An 18,500-nucleotide genomic window follows, 5' to 3' on the forward strand; every position below is an offset into this window, starting at 1 on the left:
TGTCTAGGAGGTTGTTGCATTGCCAATTTTTCCATATTCCTCTCTCTGAAGCAAGAACACATTTCTCTATCTGCATCACATAAAGGAGTTTTGTCTGCTAGCACTAAGTCTTAGTGTGAGATGGTAGCGAGTTCAGGGCTAGGAAATTGCTAGAAGAGTTTATTTCAAAATGAATTATTTGAAAAAAAATAAATCAACACGCATTCAATAGCAGGAAAATAAACAAACTACTTTTCTGAAGGATAGTAGTTACTTAAGCCTTTGGTTGGCAAGATTATATACAATGTTTATTAGACTCATAGGATACTCCATCTCCTAGAACAAAAGATGAAGTATCCATTGAAAAATGATCTTAAGTTAATGCTTTCCCCCAAAAATCGATGCATCGCATTTAGGCAACTATTAATATCACTGTCTGCTTGAAAGGATATAGACAGATGCTTAAAATGATCTTGTATTTTGTGATAAATGTTTTATAAGCATTAGTAAGGCACTTTAACATTATTTTTCATATAAACTCCAACACCTATGTGTTGTTTTGTTAATATTGTTAACAGTTGTTAACAGTTGCTCTGTGACATTGCAGTTAATTGATTCACATTAGATGACAGGAGGATGTTTTGATGTGAGATTGGTCTCTCTCACCACTGTCCTGATGAAACAGCTCATTTTACATTCAATCTTGGTAGCTCCACTGTAAAACACTATGTTCCAATTTCACCATACCCATCGGAGTTATGGCCATTATTCATTCAATGTTTAAATGCTCTGAAACCTTTTTCTATTTGACATTTTACCCTCTTGCACAAAATAATACTGAGCCTGAAAATGGCTCCCATAAAAGCTTAAAATATTACATGTAACTCTACAGCAATTAGCTCCCATTCTGTGATGAGGACCTCCATATATTACACGGACGGGGATGGTGGAGATGCAAAGCAGGCCATTGTATGAGGATGTCATTACGCTACTAAGAGTTTTGTCGCATCTAAATCATGCCACTGACGCGGCTAATAGGGTCCAAATAAAGTCAGCTCATTTATGAAGCAGTTAATGTGTTCATCAGAACTCCAGTTGTAGGCCTGTGTTTATGGCCATTACACTATTCAAGACAATGTTTCTAATTTTTCAGCATGCTACAGGGACAATCCTCTTCACGGCAGTTAGCTGGAGTCTGCAGAATAAAGTAGAGCTGCGGCTCTGAGCACATCTCAGCAGCAGTTGGGAAAGAATATTGGCTGCAACTATTTATTTGGAGGATAAGACATTAAACACATTTGCATAATCTGAGCAGTTCTGCAGCTGGTCCGCAACAGCAACTCATACGGCCCTAATTTCATTCTTATCATTTCTCTGCTAAAAGAGGAGCAGCAAAAATCAACTACTCATTTCTTTTACATTTATTAGCATGACTGCATCTACTGAGTCTCCCAGCTGCCACCGTTCATTTAGAGAGCATGTCTTCTGGGAGAGATATCATATGTTGTTTTATGAGTCAGTTAACAACCAGTGGCCATGAAAAAAAACCACAGACATACTGGAGAGGGAACCTTTTAGATAAGGTGAGACAAGACCCTCAGGAGTGCTTGTGTTTTCACAGAGGTGCCTTAATGTCATGAAGACATAAAACAACATCCATATAAGAGGCACATATTGATATAAGGTGTGCAGTGGCGACGAAGAAAGTGATCTTGGTGACCAAAGGACTGCATATTTTATGTAAATTTTGTCAGTAGTGTAGTAACAGCAATGACCAGGCAGAGATGTGCTGAGTAGTACTCTGGTACAAGTAAAAGCATTCAAAATTTACTTGGGGGAACTCGCTTATAGAAGGTTTGACACTGTTTCTAAAGCGTGACATTGCAGGGTCCCTGGGACTAGTCCCCAAAGTAGCATTCTGTGTTGCGTTGTCATCACTACCGGCTAACAGGTATGCTGGAAGCTGCAGTGATGTTGATACGCATGTTCTGTGACGCTTTAAAATCCGAAAGGAAGCAGTAAACTCCTTATCAACACAATATTTGTTCCATCATTATGCTAATGTTACATTGTGAATATCAAATCTGTGTTGAAATCATAGAAGTCCTGCTCTCTGTGACTTCCTACACACACACACACACACACACACACACAGTGAAATGAGCGAACAGCAGAGCAGAGAGGCCGCGGTGGAGACAGTGAAGTGAACCGGGTGAAATGAAGATAACGTAAAGATTACATGAGTTATTTTACCTGCAATAAAACCTTTGCAAATAAAAAGCTAATACTTCATGTTTAACAAGCATAAGCATGTAAACCTGTACAAAGTCTATATATATGTAGTATATATAGAATATAGTGACTTTGCTGTGATCCATCCCTAAACACAAGTTTAACAATATATCAAAAAATACACATTTTATTCGGGACCCACTCAAATCATTGCCTGTGGGTCCCGGAGAGGAGAGAAGACAGGATCAGAGCAGCAGAGCACAGAATAGTAGGAGAACATGTACATGCTGAATAAGAAAATAATCACTATATCTTTGGAAATTTTTAGTAACTATAGTAAGAGATTTTTTAAAATCAATAAGAATTTCTTTATCAAAAAATCTGTGAATGTAAAAATCATCCTAAATTTCCAGTGAATCTGAAAAGGCAGGAAAAGCAAACAACTAAGAAAAAAAAAAAAAAATGAAAAGAAATTCATAGGAATCCATCCTGAGATACTGTTGTACCAAATGCTTATGGCCAACACAAACAACTGCTTACTTTCAACTAGGCCGCTAACGATAATTTTAATATTCAAAGCTTTGATAGATTATTTCAACGATTCATCGATGCGTAGTTTAAGAAGTACTTTTGCTTGGTGGCGGCGGCGGCGGCAGCCCCCCCACCACCATCAGCTGTGCACTTTTATAGTGTGTCATACAGCAAACATCAGACCAACAACTAGACAGCTGCTTTACAAACACAAACAACACCCGAGTGCTATACAGGTTATACTACAGGCTCGTGCTCGACTACAAGACTTTCAGTGTCGGCCGATGGCCGTGCCGTTCACACAACTTGCCATCATATGACGTGAGTCTTGAAATCATTACACATACACATTACAGGAAATGACAGCAGCTGTGTCACCCGACGCTGGTCTCCAAACCACGTTTTGTAAAGAAAACACACGTGAAATGTCAAACAGGAAATGAGCGATCCTGCACACGAAACAGCTGTTTGTTATTTTAAAGATGGCGATAATAAAGACAAAGAATCTGGGTGAAGGATGGAGTAGCACACGCAGGTAGCAGGGATTGTCTGAGCTACAGAGAGAGCTGGAGGGGAGTTAAAAGGTGCAGCTCCCCAACACCCATTTAACTCTTGACTGTGAGGTTACAACTCACGGCCCAAAAAGGAGAACAACAAACGCACGTGTGCGCATTAACAGCTGAAGACTGCGGCTTACTTTGGCTAGCCTTCACCTCAATCAATCATGATTTCAGTTAAATGCTAAAGTTGCGGTTACCTTGTCTGTGGTCAGCTGACAGAACACCGGGTGCTTTCTGATCAGGTGCCGTTGTGCTGTTGCCGAGGTGACATAAGTTTTGTTTTACAGTGGACTGTAACATTACAGAGTTGTTGTTTTCTTTTAGCTTGAAATAATTCCATACTTTGGACAATTTCTTCTTCATCCCTCGCCATTTTCTCTCTCTTCCTCCACTTTGCTGCAAACAGCGGCATCATAATCACATCGTGTTCACACAGCGTAAGCGCGATGTGCGACAGTAATACGTCATGTCAGTAATACAGTGTGCTATGTAGTTATATGGATTAAACGAAGCATCGATCCAAAGATTTTGCATTTAAGAAATCGATTTAATCAATGAATCGTTTCAGCCCTACTTCAGAGCCTGGGTTAGTCACTCATTAATTTAACTCAAAGTGGTGATGAGGTCTTCAATGTTGCTGATTCTGATTGATCAATCCTGAAATCCAAGTCTGTCGTTTCTGATTAGCACATGTTGTTACTGTGGGTGCCACTCTGATCAAAGATCTATGGGCATGACTTCCCACACACAATCATGGGAAAAGGAGCGCTTGTAAAAATATTTTCGTGTCACAACCACCGCAAAATCACTTGTTTCACCATCAGAATTGGTCCATTCGATACAGTGACTAGATGTCCCTCTTTGTATGGGACTTTCCCGGTTTCAAGCTGGGTGTCCTACATTTTTTCACCATTCACTATTAAATTGTACTGTATTTGCATATGACAACGTTGCTCTATCAGTTCTTCAACATTAGGGGGAGTGGTTAAGGGGCTACACACCCACTGCCCAAAGGTTGACTCCCATAAATGTCCCAAACACAGCAAAATAAGAAAATACAGGCAGAGGGCAGGGTCTCTGCAGATACAGACACTTTAGTGGGTTATAAGTGGTGATTGAGAGGGATTCTTTGTGTATAAGGGTGTACTCAAGGCCCGGTTGCCTTGTACCATGCCCGAGCACAATTGTCCCCCCTCCCCACATCCCCGCTGGCCTGCGCTCACATTGCGCCTAACTATCCATGCCGGGGCACATTTACGTCATCACTCCAGTGTTTCCCATACATTGATTATTTGTGGCAGCCCGCCACAGTATCAACGCCGACACATATTGTCATATATAATAAATCACAGCAACAATGTCATGAACATTATCTATCAATATGACTTAGCAATGCTTTACATGATGAACCACATTGCATCAGTTTCATAAACAGCCACAGAGAGTGGAGCTGCAGCAGCTTCCTCATCATCTCCTGATAATGTTACTGAGGACACTGAGACAAGGTGAGCTCATATCAAGAAGAATTTAGCAGGAAGAAGTCACTGGATAGTGGTAGGGACATGTTCAGGAACATGTCCCTTAAATTATTGTAGGACTACAATAATTTTGAATATTACCACTGTTGTCCATCAGTGTCGAGTAATTATATTTTGTACACAAATGGTTATCGGTCAGCGGCAAATTAGCAATATAATAACATAAACTAAAAGGTGTAAATGTAGTCTGTCATCTACACTGGAATATTAGGGCCACTGTTAGAAAAAATAATTGTAATCTGTGATTTCACAAAAAAAAAGTCATAAGAGAATAGGATGCTTCGAGCCATATATGTATGTGTTGGTATTTCCTGGCTGTCTCCAGTTATTTTGACTTAAAGATTGGACTGCAGTGTGGCATCTGACTTGTAGCTCTGTGTCGCTACTGTCTCTAGCTTGCTCTGTTTGGGACTGTCTCACTTCTCCAGGATGCTTCCCACTGAGCTGAACTTTAGGTGGTGAAGTTAACATTTGTGTGAATTTGTGGTGAGATTTATGCCTGATCAGCGTTTTCACTTAGTTTTGGTTTTCCGCCTCTGATAAAGAGCAGCACACTTGTCTTACCCAGTACACTAAAGAGCTTACTTCCACAAATAAAAGAAACAAAAGAGGAGGGAAGACTAAACCATGCCTACCTCATGTGTGTTGTCTCAGGAGGGATGATAGAGAAAAGTTGGATTACAGGAGAATACATATCTGAAAGCAATATTGAATGTCTTAGAGCCTTATAGCATTATTTTCTTATTCATTTTTGTCACCTACCCCTAATTTGGGGTTTGCCACTATATAAATGAGGAAAGATATTTCCACCATAAATTGATGCAGAAAATGCAGAAATTGGTCACCAGAAAAAAATTCACCTGAATGCAGGAAATTGGCTCATATAGTGGCAACTAAAAGTTATTCCAAAGATGGATCTCTCTGTTTCTATTTCGGGAAGTCAAACAAGGAATTGGCTTGTAACATGTCAATTTAAAAAGCAGCAGTGTTCACAAATTGGCTCACCTTTGCAAAATTTCAGATAGTTGCAGCATATAGGATTGTGGACTACAGTGATTACTATAGCAATGTTATCACCACTTTCTTGGAGAGCAAACAGCAGACACATATTCAGAGACACGTTTCATCAGATCACTTTAAGAGGAGACCTGACTTATAGAGCCTCATGATGCAAAACCTAAAAAAGTAATTTCATCTCACATTGTCTCCTCGCATTTGATTTTACCTCAAACAAGTGAAATAAACCTGACATGAGCTGTGATGATTTTTCTTCTTTCTAGCTCGGTTGCTAATATCAAGAAAGTTGGGGTCAATTGACAATTGTGTGAGATTTCTGTGTCAGTTGATTGAAGAAAATGATAGAAATGGGTTTGTGTACCCTGGAGGGAAGTGAAATCATCACACACCAAGGCTAAACATTTTTTCTTATTTTAAGAAAAAATATGATTTTCTAGACTTACAATAAAATTCTATTTGTTCTTTAGCAACTTCTCCCTGGGTTGCTGCTTCTTCTTCTCTGACCCCACCCCGTACCCCCACCTCCATGCAGCTTCACACTCCATAGAGCCCCAGCCCTAAGGGCCCTGTGCTCCATCCTCATCCATCATCCTGAAGGGGGTAAAAGGGAGATTCACGTTTCCTTAGGGTGGGAGCTGTGGCTGGGGCTGTCAGCCTATGGTGATTGATGGGAGGGTTACGACAAGGCACCTAGGCCAATGCACACAGCTCATCCGGGCAGCATGTTGGCTCTCCGACACCAGCTGGGCGCTGCTATTCCCTCTACAGTATCGACAGTCTGGAGGAGAATATGTAGCAAGGCTGTCGAGGCGCATATAGGAATGGACCTGGGTGAAAGTTTTCTGTCAGAAGACTGATTCTTGTTAACAGCACTATAGTTTCAAGGCAGCAGACATGGAGCCAGCAGTGGGAGAGTCGTGCAGACACCCACCACTGGGAGGATGACACATACAAACACAGACACTGACGCTGCTGTTGCAATACAGTAACTAAGCAACAGGAAACCTCACACACTGACCACTGACACCACATAGTAATAGAAATATGGGTTAGCATCTCACTCTCTCTGTCTTTCCTTTCTCTCTGTGTTTCTTTGAGTTTTCTGTCAGACCCAGCAGACTCATATTCCAGACTCAAAAACAGCTAAACAGAGCCTCTGTAGCTTTCTCTTCTACTCCTGCTCTACAACGGTATTATACACCTCCTCTTTATTCTGTATTCTGTACTTTCCTCTCCTCTTCCTCTTAAGTGTTCTACACCCAATCCTTCTCCTCTACAAAGACTTACACCACCTCTTGCTCCTCCCTTCAGGTCTTCAAGTCTTCTGTTTCTACGGTATTCTGCACCCCCACCCCCCACAGCAGCATTCACCACCTCCTTGATGTCCTCCTCCTTTAGCCTCTACAATAATTTTGTCCTCCTTCTCACCCTGCATCTTTTTGTCCATCTTCATAGTGTTCACATTCTCCCTCATTTCTTTTCCAAGACTCATGCCACTGACGCAGACAGGTGTGCTGTTTACATGCTATTTGTTGCCCTGTTTTGTCATTCTACCAAGCTCCAGCGGTCATCATTCATAACCCTAGTCCCTCTCACTGCCTGTTTCTGTGTCTCCAGGCTGATGTTTCCTCCAGCCTGCTGGCAGTGCTGCCAGGCTCAGGGCCTCCGGTGAGCAGAGAGATGGAGGAGTTAGATCAGTCCAGACACACAGGAAGCTAAATACAGACAGCAAGCTGCACACCACAGCAACACAAAATGCAAAGTGGGCTCTCAGAATACAAAAGGATATGATGATGGTCTCACATAAAGTATAGAATGAATTAAAAAATACATTTCATGTAGGTGTGTTAACAACAAATTATATTGTATGATCTTGTTCTTCAAAAGGCTGTTTTGTTAGAAAAAGGATCTATTGAACAATGTGGTAGCTGTTAATCAAGAATGAGACAGTACCTCCTGTTTTTTACTATCACTATCTAGGTTATTTCAATTAGTGATGCATGATGATATCGGCAGGTCAACGGTATTGGCCATCACTTATGCCACTTCTGCAGCAGTTGCAATCACATCTGCCTTTAATGGCACTGTATGTTCGGGAAGTGGACAAAGGAGAAAATGCATCTAGTGGTGAGGGGAAATGTGAGCAATATGTGCAAAGCAGTGATGTGGTGTTGTACCGAGTTTGCCGTACCCTGGCACACACCTTTCACCTCTATGACAACAGAGTGTCCTGGCTCAGTGCAGCATTGCTGATGTTGTGGCTGTGGGGAAGAGAGTAGTAGGACGTTTTAAAGCACACACAACTTGCATGCAGTCAACTTGAAGACGTACAGAATGAGCTCGGCATGCTACAAAGGGCTACAACAAGACGTCTCCAGGAGATAGAATTCAACATCTTATATGGTGCAGAGCCTGGTGGAGCAGAAGTGGGCTTGAGGCAAGGAAAGTATATATATATATATATTTCAACAACAAAGCAATTCAAAGTGCTTTACATAAAACATGAAAGCAACATAGGGAATAAATAAAGTAATAAAAAAGACACTGATAGAGAATTTTTAAGAGTTAAATAGAAATAAAAACAGGATAAAAGATTAATATGAAATAAGAAAGCTCTTCAGTGCTGCACACGCGCGTGAGGAATAAACCCACTAGCGATAGCCTTAGAGGGCTGCATCTATACTCATGGAATCTGGTGTTACATTTTGTAACTAACATTGTTTGTAGCGCAGTGCAGATTGAGGCTAGTTTTAAGTTAAGTTTACAAGGATTATCTGAGGTGGGTTAAAGGCAGGTGGACTTGGTTGAAGATACAGAAGACATTTCGCCTCTCATCCAAGAGGCTTCTTCAGTTCTGACTGACTAGCAGGGAGTCCCAGCTATTTACCTCTGTGAGGCCATTATCAACGTGGTTGGTTTAGTGCTCCTGGCTGTTATAACACTTGGACACACATGACTCCATCAACCATAACGACTGTCGTTACAACAGCCAGAAGCACTAACAAACCAAGTGGTCTCCATCACCTTGGTAATGACCCCATAGAGCTTAAATCACAAAGAAACATCACTCTTCGACACCACCCTACAACCATGAGTAGTTTAACAAGACCAAGAGGGGGGCAGCTCCTTTATTGGTTCTAGCTTATTGTGTCATAACATTTCCAGGAGAATCTCCCAGTTAAACTTTATGCATATTACATCAATATTTTGAGCTTATCAACTTAATAGTTCGGAATCACAAACCCCAACACATTCTCATCTCAATGCGTCATAACTGACGCTTTCAGACAGCGTGACAAAGCGTAAGGATTTTACGCTAAAGGTACCCTTCAGCGTCCGTATGAAAGGCCCCAGTTTGCAACGTTGCAGCAACACAAGGGAGGCTAACCCTACAGGGTTAGCTGGTCGACATGCATAAAGTCAGTGACTTAGGTTTAGGTACTAACATTTCTGATGGTTGTGGTAAGGGTAGGGGCTTCAGGGGGCTGTCAACACCTTTATCACGAACGTCTGTACGGGACACCCCAGAGCGTCTCATAGAGACGCACCCGGTGCGTCTCACACAGACGCTAAAGGGTAAGGTAAAGGGTACCTTTAGCGTCAAATAACTATGCTTTGTCACTCTTTCTCAAATCGTCGGTATATGACGCCCTGAGATGAGAACGGGCTCGAAACCCCAGTTTTCGGGTCATGAAAAATAAGGTGTAAAAGGGAATTGGCTTCACTGTTATTTTAGATACATATTAAATCGTCATTTTATATCATCTGCTGTTCATCTCTTTTTCAGGTTGTAGCTATAGGTTGGGAAGATTAATTAGACGACTACTTAAAATTATTGTATTTCTGCATCCTCAGCCAGCAAATCATTGTGTTTTAGTTATTTAAACTTTATACTTGCAAATGTTGAATCAATTGGATTCAATAAGGGACTAGATATTAGATTAAGATAATAAAAATAAAACTCCAACACTAAAGGGGACATTTTAATTCTCCCCTGGATTTAAATATGTATGTGTGTTTATCTGCGTTAGCCCCATAATGGACCGACAAGTCATCAAGGTTGTTTTTATTTTCTCTAAACAATGTGCACTGGGACAGTCTGGAGTCAATAGTGTGGGCTAAAACTGCAATTTGCTGCCAACCTTTGGTTGTCTATTTGGTCTAATATCATTTCCTGCTCTGGGCAACTGTTCCCCTACGGCCACGGCAACAAATACAATCAACCGCCATAAGTAGTTTATTTAAGGTATACATTCACTTGTGGTAATTATGCACCTCCCACACAAGGACATTCACTTCCTTTCAAAAGATGCTAGATGCTCAGGACGATTACATCACAAAATTGTCAAACTTTAAAAGGAAGGAAAAGGGCTTATCTGATTGGTGATGACTTAAGCCAGACGCACATATAATGTGTTTCTCTACATCCAACCTAATTTCCAACCTAATTTCCAGCTCTCGTTTGCCTCGGGCTTCAAAATTACCAAAACTCAGTCGCCACAGCCTGTGCACTCAGAAACAGAGCCCACAGTGAGATACTAAGGGAAAATGTTCCTCTTTTTAATCATCTGTTTAGTGACAGCAGCCCTTCTTCACAGTTAAATTGTGCTCAAACAGGGTCATATGTTTTTTCTTTCCCCCATCTTTTTTTCTGCCATCCTTCCCTGTAGCCTTCCTCCTTTCCTACTGCCCCGTTCACTTCCTCTATCCTCCTAATACTTTACTCTGCTTCCCTCCTTTCTTTTAGTTTTCATTCTCCACACCTTCCCTCTCTTTAACCATTCCTTCCTTCCCTCCTCCCTATATGGTCAGAGTCTGGTTCAGTGAGGTCATGAAGGGATCTGTGTCCCATGGCCTCTGTGAGGCAGTGTCCGGTTGGTGTAATTATGATGGATAGAGTAATTTCCAGAGGCGCCTTTCGCCAAGAGGGTTGAGCCCACCATGCTTTCTCTCAGCTTTAATGACTTTTTAATAGAGCTCACTCCCAAACCTACATCACAGAGTGCCAGTGAGAGTCAGCGACAAATCACTGCTGTTAAAGCAGGTAATGGCACAGCAGGACATAGGTGGTCCGGGCTCTTTAAAAGCAACTGCCCCTTAGGTAACAGCAGCTCTCTGTAGATGTGTGTTGGGCTCCCTGTTACTGGGTGCACACTCAGGTGGACTCATCGACCTGCCTGAGGAGCTTAGACTGACGAATCCATTAAAGGACTTAAAAAAAAATTAAAAGCAGTGTTTAGCATCAGTGTTAGCTTATGGAACATCAGCCATTGTCATTATTGAGACAACAATAATGACAATCCTGAGGGCCTGTAGTGATGTGATTTACACAAATCAATAAAGGTTTATAGAAAAGGGCTTTATAGAAACACAGCACTGTTGATGAAGTCGCCTTAGAAAACCAGAGGGCAACGCCTCTCTCTTCTGGGTGGCATTAAGAGTTTAAGAGGTGACATCATTTGGCTGTTCCTTTCCGAAACTGTTAACCATCACCAAATCACAGGTGAAAAATAAATCTGTTTAAGTTATGGATAAAGGGACAGTTCAGGATTTTTGAAGTGGGACTGTATGAGATACTTATCCACAGTCACCATTTCGGGGAAACAGAGAAACAGAGAATTATACCATCATGGGAGCTAAGCTATGTACTGCTGTGGACAGGGTTAGCAACAAAATGTATTTTAGCCATGTGAAGGATGATAAAAATCAATATCAGTTCAAGTGTATGCTATATTTAGATTTTTTCCAGTGCTTTACCTTGCCATCAGACAGCCATTTCCTTTCGAAGTACGTTTTCTCAACCGTAGAGCTTCAGTATTCCCACACATAAGCGCAACGTGGCCGTGTGCTGTATTACGATGCTGGAGATCAGCTGTTTGGGTCAGACTTTCAGCAGTTTATCGAAACAACAAAAGAAAAATTTAAATGATTGACTATGATTAACAACAAAATGCCGTTCACTGTGACAAGAAGATACCTCTTCGAACCAAAGTATACAGAAGACAGACACTGAATAGGCCAAAAGAGAGACAGGTTCCAAGGCTCAGCTGCAGGTAATTGACTCACTATAGAAAAGTACCTCATATAGCCCCACTTCAAAAAACCCAAACTATCCCTTTAAGATTTGGTCAGGTTTAGGCTCAAAAAATATTTGGTTAGGTTTAGGGAAAGATCGTAGTTTGGTTTAATGTAAGTATTTTGTTAAGGTTAGGGGGGCTTCATTGTCCTGGTTACATGTTTTTCAAAGATACTGCAGACAAGAAAAACAAAGCACAAAACACATACAGTCAAATTCAAATTCAAATTAGCTTTATTGGTATGAATGTGTAACAACATTATTGCCAAAGCATCATACAAACTACATAAGAACAATCAACCCCATACATTTCATTAAACAAGTCAGTGCTCAATACAAGACCCACCAATGAATGAATGAATGAGTCTTTTTCTCAGTTCAATTCTCCACAAAAGCCTCCTCTTCTGGATCCTAGCAAACCAATAGTAAAAACTCGTGAGGAGTTTCAATACAAAAGTTGGCCAACAAAAATAAAATCAACACTGGACTTGTAGCCTCCTGTAGTCCGGCCAGTACAAGCTGGCAAGCTAACCTGCTGTCACTCAAGATGGACTGGGCCTCTTCCACTGGCGAGTTTAGATTGAAACACCGCCATAGATGTTCCTTGAGCTGACTGGTGGATATGTGTTTTGTGTGGGATGCAGAGGGTTGCACTGATCTCCACCTTGCGCTGACCTTACAACTGTTGTGCATGTTCCCTGTCTGCCAAAGTGGCGGATGACCTGATGATTTGACCTGCCACTGCCAACAATTTACCTGTATTTAAAGGGAGACTGTTACATTCAGACCCTGGTTACAATAATAAAGATGTGGTTAAACCTGCAGTGCAGAACTTTTCTCTCCCCTTCTGGCAGTTACTCTAGAGCCATGTAGAGTCAGAGTTGTGTCATCTCCGTTCAAGTTCAATTTAAATGGCTTTATTGGCATGACTGCATATAACAAAACGCTGCCAAAGAATAAGTACACAAATAATACAATCATAATAACAAAATAACAATAAACAATTCCTAATTATAAATATTCTCTTCAATGGACCTTAAGGAAATGGCGCATCATGGACTCCAGCTTCCACACTCTGGTCCAAGCAGGACTTAAACCCGGCAACCCTCCGTGTTCATAGCCAAGGCCTTATGGACTGAGCTGTTGCCGCCCCAAGACATGTGGAAAATCATCAAATATTTAGTCTTTTTGTCACTGTTCAGAAAACTGTCATCTGCATAGAAATGTATTTGTCTTGAAGACAGTATACCATTAGTATACATGTAAGTATTAAATATGGTTGATATTATCTTATGGGAACTTTTTAACTAAAAAACTGATTATTTTCAGCCTTTTTGTAGAAGTATTCGGTAGCAACAGCAATAAACTCAGCTGAAACAGATCAGACTGTGATAGATCCCATAGTCTGTGGGAGACAGCAGGGCAGTCAATTAAGTAGACAGTTCAGTGTGTCTCAGCTTTAGTCCTCATCACAGGCAACGTGTGGGTAGTCCCAGTGCAAGTTACTCAGTCTCTACCGAGTCACTCCTGATAAATTCCTTCAATATAAACATAAAAATGTCAGTGCACCGCAGTGCTGACTAAGGTGTCTCTTATTTCTCTTACTTTGTACTTGTACAGACTGAATTGAGCTTAGCTTACAATATCAGCTCTAAAAGTCGATATCAAAATGTATGTTTTTAGTACTTTTTTAAATTATTCATTTCACATTTAAATGACACTTATTTTGTACATCTTGATATACTTTTAATATACAATACTACTAATATAGCTAATAAGTATAAATAACTATTTTTACAGCTGTAATAAAAATAAAAGTATTTTAAAATTATTAAATTATGGGAGGGTGGGGGATGTTAATTAGTTGTAACATGATTTTTGTCATTATACATTCAGCGTTATGTACATTTCCGCAAAATTAATACTTTAATAATACCATACTCAAGGCTCTGTTGCCCTAACTTTCTTATTTTGTGGGTTTCAATGTATAAAAAGCAGTGTGTTCAAGCCAAAATGTGGTGTTAAGTTCTTGCCACCAGCTCTTTAAGGAATTTAAAGTTGGTTTAGTTTAAATTGCTAACATTAAATTAACACAGCAAATGGAAAGCAGGAGGCAGAGAGCTTATTACTGCATTAAAAGGGTAAAACATTGAAAAAATAAATTTAATAATAATAGTCTTACATTTATAAGAGCAACAAACCTCTCTTAAGTTAAGAGTAGATCCTAGATGGCTGCAATACAAAAACAGAGTTGAGCATACACCATTTGAGACATGTTCTGGAGTCATGAATAACTGGTCAAATGTGGTGACAGAATAATCATTATTTAAAATAATCATAATTTAAACGTTTATTTACCCAAGCGAGCGAGTACAATCTCTGTCTCAGCAATATTCTGCATCACACCTCCGCAACCCTTCACACATTCACACTGGGGAACTGACCAATATAACAAGTGTTATTTCACTTGCCACTGAGCAGCTCCATTAAAGTAGAGCAGGCCTATTCAACGAGCAATTCAATTTTTCTATGGTTCATGTCTCTGAGCTACTTTGAGACATCTGAACCATACACTGTATGATCTGAACCAACATGTTCTTGGTTACATTGTGATTGGCTGCAACAGGACTACACTCATCGCTAGTGCCATTCGCTCAATCAAGCCTTACATTGCCTTCTAGGCTGGCAGGCCACAGAAAAACTCACATTAGGCTGGCCGCACACTAGTGGATGAGTGGGCCAATTTTGGGTGTGATTCGCCCCTCCCAATTTCGATTTAAAATCGGGTTGCCTCCACAACAGCCAATTAGAGTGAGTTGACCGGTAAGCATCATCATCGTGTTATCTATTTCCTCCAGCTATAAAATGTATAATCCATGCTGATTCCCTCTTCTCAGACATGATGTTGTATTGGTTCATCCACAGTTGTATTCTCTTGTGTTGTTTTTTTGTGCAAAACACTCAAATGCATGGTTCGAATTAAAGGGGGATTTGGGTGGTCTGACCCCCCTAGTTAAAGCTTGGGCCCCCAAAAGTTGCAAAAACAACAGTTCAGGAAGGTCTTTCTTACCTGTAATTGTAATATTACAATATATTTCCCATTCTCATGCCTTATATTTTAGAATCTTGAAATACGATTTCAGACACCCCTAAAATGGACTGTACCATTTCCTAACCTTGATGTCAGTTGAACGTCTTGTCCATCTGCATCACTCACACTACCCAAACGCTACACTGTGAAAAAAATCTGTAATTTTAAAGTTTTATTCCTTTTTATTTCACAGTTATTTTCCTGTATTTTTGAAATACATGAAAATATCAAAAAATTGCAAAAATAATTAATTTACATGTCTAATGTAAATATCATGAAAAACCTGTAGCTGTGATTAACCATAACATTTCTGTTATTTTAAAGAAAATATTGTTTTTTTTGACGTAAACAAGCTGTTACAATACATTCAGGAATTTCCCGTATTTCACAATATAATTTATTATTTAAAGAAAAACTGTTAAAAATAAGTTTAATACTATAAAACATTTATTTTTTATTATTATTTTCTTATTTAAAAGAAAAAAGGGTTAAAATTAAGTTTAATACTGTAAAAACATTTCTTAAACTTGGTACAATTAGTAACAGTTAACTGTAACAAAAACATTTGTTCTGTAACTTGACATAGATTTTCTTATTAATTGACAAATATATCCTTTAATTATGGATATTTGGAAAATAAAAACATTGAATAAATGTTTTATTTTAATCAGTATATAGTGTCTAGTATTGTTAAACTGTCGAAACACAGTTTTGATCATTGAAAACAGCCATAAATACTGTAATTTCACAGCTTTTGACTTTTATTATAATTCTTAGATTACAAGTTAGATAACATAGCATGTTGTGCTAATGTGTGCATTATGTCAAATTATGTTTTGCAGGTGAACAAATAGAGAAAAATAACTACACAGCAATCCGTCATTTTGCACAATCTTTATTACAAATAATTTAGGCATGTGGAGGGTCATGTAGTCCTCTGTTTGAAGATTTGAAATAATACAGTGAATAATCTTTAGCATTGGTTCCATGGGTTACAGTAACTTTAATTACAGAATAAAGAAACAAACAAAGTAGAAATTTGTTACATTTCTCATCAGCATTGTTACTAGCAGCCGTAGAACGTCTTGATCCTTATGATGTCCCAGTTGGACAGGCCGTTAATCTGGCCGATCGGGACGTTGGGGTCGGGGATGGGGATCATGGTTTCCTTCCCATTCATGGAGAAGGCTGTTTTTCCATAGTGCATGATGGAGGAGTAGTCGTAGGGAGTATTCAGGTTGTTGGCGGCCTGCATGTTGAAGTTGTAGGCATTCTGCGGGTCGATGTTCTCCCAGTTGATATTGACGTAGGAGTCGCGGTCGGTCCTGGTATGTTCGTGCTGGAAACCCAGAGCGTGGTTGGCCTCGTGCTGGATGATGCCGTAGTAGAGGCAGCCCTGCCTTTTGAGAGAGAGCACCTGTGCGCCTCCCACTCTGCCCACAGAGGAGAAACATCCGGCTTGGTTCTCGATGCTGATGTAGTCGGCCTCATTCTGACGGGGGACAAAGCGAATGCAGGTTTTGGCCTGGAAGCCGTTCAACGAAGAGTTAATCAGCTGCTTCTCCGAGCTGGTGAAGTCACTGCTCACGGTATAGGGGACCATCACCAAGCCGTTGGTAGCTTTCTTCCAGCGGCAGCTCTGGGACGAGCATATCATGGCACTTCTGGTTGTGGGAGCCAGAATGTCTCCTTCCAGCAGGATCTCGTTGGTGGCGCTGTTGGAGGTCAGAATCCTGGTGGTCATGTCGACGGTGTCTGGGACATCTTCTTTGCTTCCTTCCTCCTGGACAGGATATGCCTGAGAGAAGCCGAGCAGGAGCAGCAGCAGCAGGCTGGCAGAGGAGTCATCTTCAGGGTCGGTCTGGAGGCTGTGAAGAGCTGCTGTGGAGAGACTCCTTGAAGCTTGATGTCTGACTTTGTTCAGTCCAGGGTCTTTATACTCTCCTCTACAGGTGTGTCTGCAGGAGGATTATGGGTTGGGGTCCTCACTGCTAGGCCTAAATAAACCTCAGAGGGGAGGACTCCACAGACAAACCTACTTCTTAAACAGGGTTTGTTATCTCTGGTTATAAGATGGATGAACACAGCTTCACTATGTGGTTAAATAGGTTGCATTTGTTAAGCTACACACTTTATATGGTCTTCAACCAGACATAGTCCACATTAGAGTATCTTTGTGAAACCAACCTTAATTTAAGCAGAGTAATATGTATTTCTCTTGAAATCCCTCCCTAATATTTGCTCCATAGAAGGTATTTATTTGTTAATTAAAAAGTAGGGAGGTAAACAAATACACATACATTGTTTGGATAGGAACTTATAATTCACTTTCAACACATATGAACAAAATCTGAATATTAGCTGAAATATTTGCTCCCCCTCACAGATCTGTCACTGGATTGACACAATTTCTTGTTCTATTGTACCAATTATTCTCAGGGTCATAAGTCAGGTAAATCAAAACCACACAGATATCACACACACTCTGCTACAACCAAGAGAAGTGAGGTCAATCCAGCTAAACGTCCAATATAAAAATAAGGTGCTCTTTACAACTTCAGCTCTTGCCTCATGATTACCATGTTTACAATCACAATTTAGCATGTTAGTAGGCTAACATTTGTTAATAAGCATCAGTCACAAAGTACAGGTGAGGCTGATGGGAATGCCATTAGGTTTGGAGATATTTGGGCATACACCAAAGTATTGCACTAATAAAAATGTTGACCTGATGTTGGCGTTAGATGAAAAGTCAGGGGAACACCAAAGTTATGACAGTACACCCTGAGGAGAATGTGAATGTGTGTACCACATTTCATGGCAATCCATCCAATCTTTTTTGAGACATTTCACTCAAAACCATAAACGTTGACCTCATGGTGGCTCTAGAGGAAGTATCAGGGGATCACCAAAGTCAGCATGATTCATCTTCTTGCAACCATGAATGTCTGCACAAAATTTTGAGCCAATACATCATATAGATGTTTAGATATTTTACAGGATAAAGGAAAGCTTTGGCCGGCTGGTGGAGCTACAGAAAAGGTCAAGGCATCACCACAGTCATTAGAGTTCATTCTCTCAGATACCATGAATGTCTGCACAAGGTTTCATGGCATCCATCTAATTGTTGTTGAAACATTTCAGTCTGGATCAAAGTGGTGGACCGACCGACAAACAAACAAACGTTGCCATTCCTAAAGACACACTGGTTGCATACAACTGTACTTTGACAGTTTTATTCCTTTTTATTTCACAGATTTTTCCTGTATTTTTGAAATACATGAAAATATCAAAAAATTACAAAAATAAACTGTGAAAAACCTGTAGCTGTGACCATAACATTTCTGTTATCTTAAGGAAACTTTTGGGGTTTTTCACCTAAACAAACTGTTACAATACATTCAGGAATTTCCCGTATTTTCACAAATGTTATTTTTTTTATTTAAAAGAAAAAAGGGTTAAATTTAAGTTTAATA

General features: G+C 40.2%; 1 protein-coding gene across 1 annotated transcript; it reads right to left on the bottom strand.

Annotated features, from left to right (window-relative positions):
* Positions 1-16,033: 16,033 nt before the first annotated feature.
* LOC119889894 (high choriolytic enzyme 1-like) lies at positions 16,034-17,597 on the bottom strand. The gene is made up of 2 exons (XM_038700808.1): positions 17,593-17,597; positions 16,034-16,982 (listed from the first exon to the last, which is right to left on the bottom strand). Exons 1-2 carry the CDS (start codon positions 17,595-17,597, stop codon positions 16,091-16,093), a joined length of 897 nt encoding a protein of 298 aa, XP_038556736.1. The 3' UTR covers positions 16,034-16,090.
* Positions 17,598-18,500: the final 903 nt, after the last annotated feature.

Source organism: Micropterus salmoides, unplaced genomic scaffold (assembly GCF_014851395.1).
Source record: "Micropterus salmoides isolate LMB-PRFRI ecotype aquatic unplaced genomic scaffold, ASM1485139v1 Ms_hic_scaffold_6, whole genome shotgun sequence".
Taxonomy (NCBI): domain Eukaryota; kingdom Metazoa; phylum Chordata; class Actinopteri; order Centrarchiformes; family Centrarchidae; genus Micropterus; species Micropterus salmoides.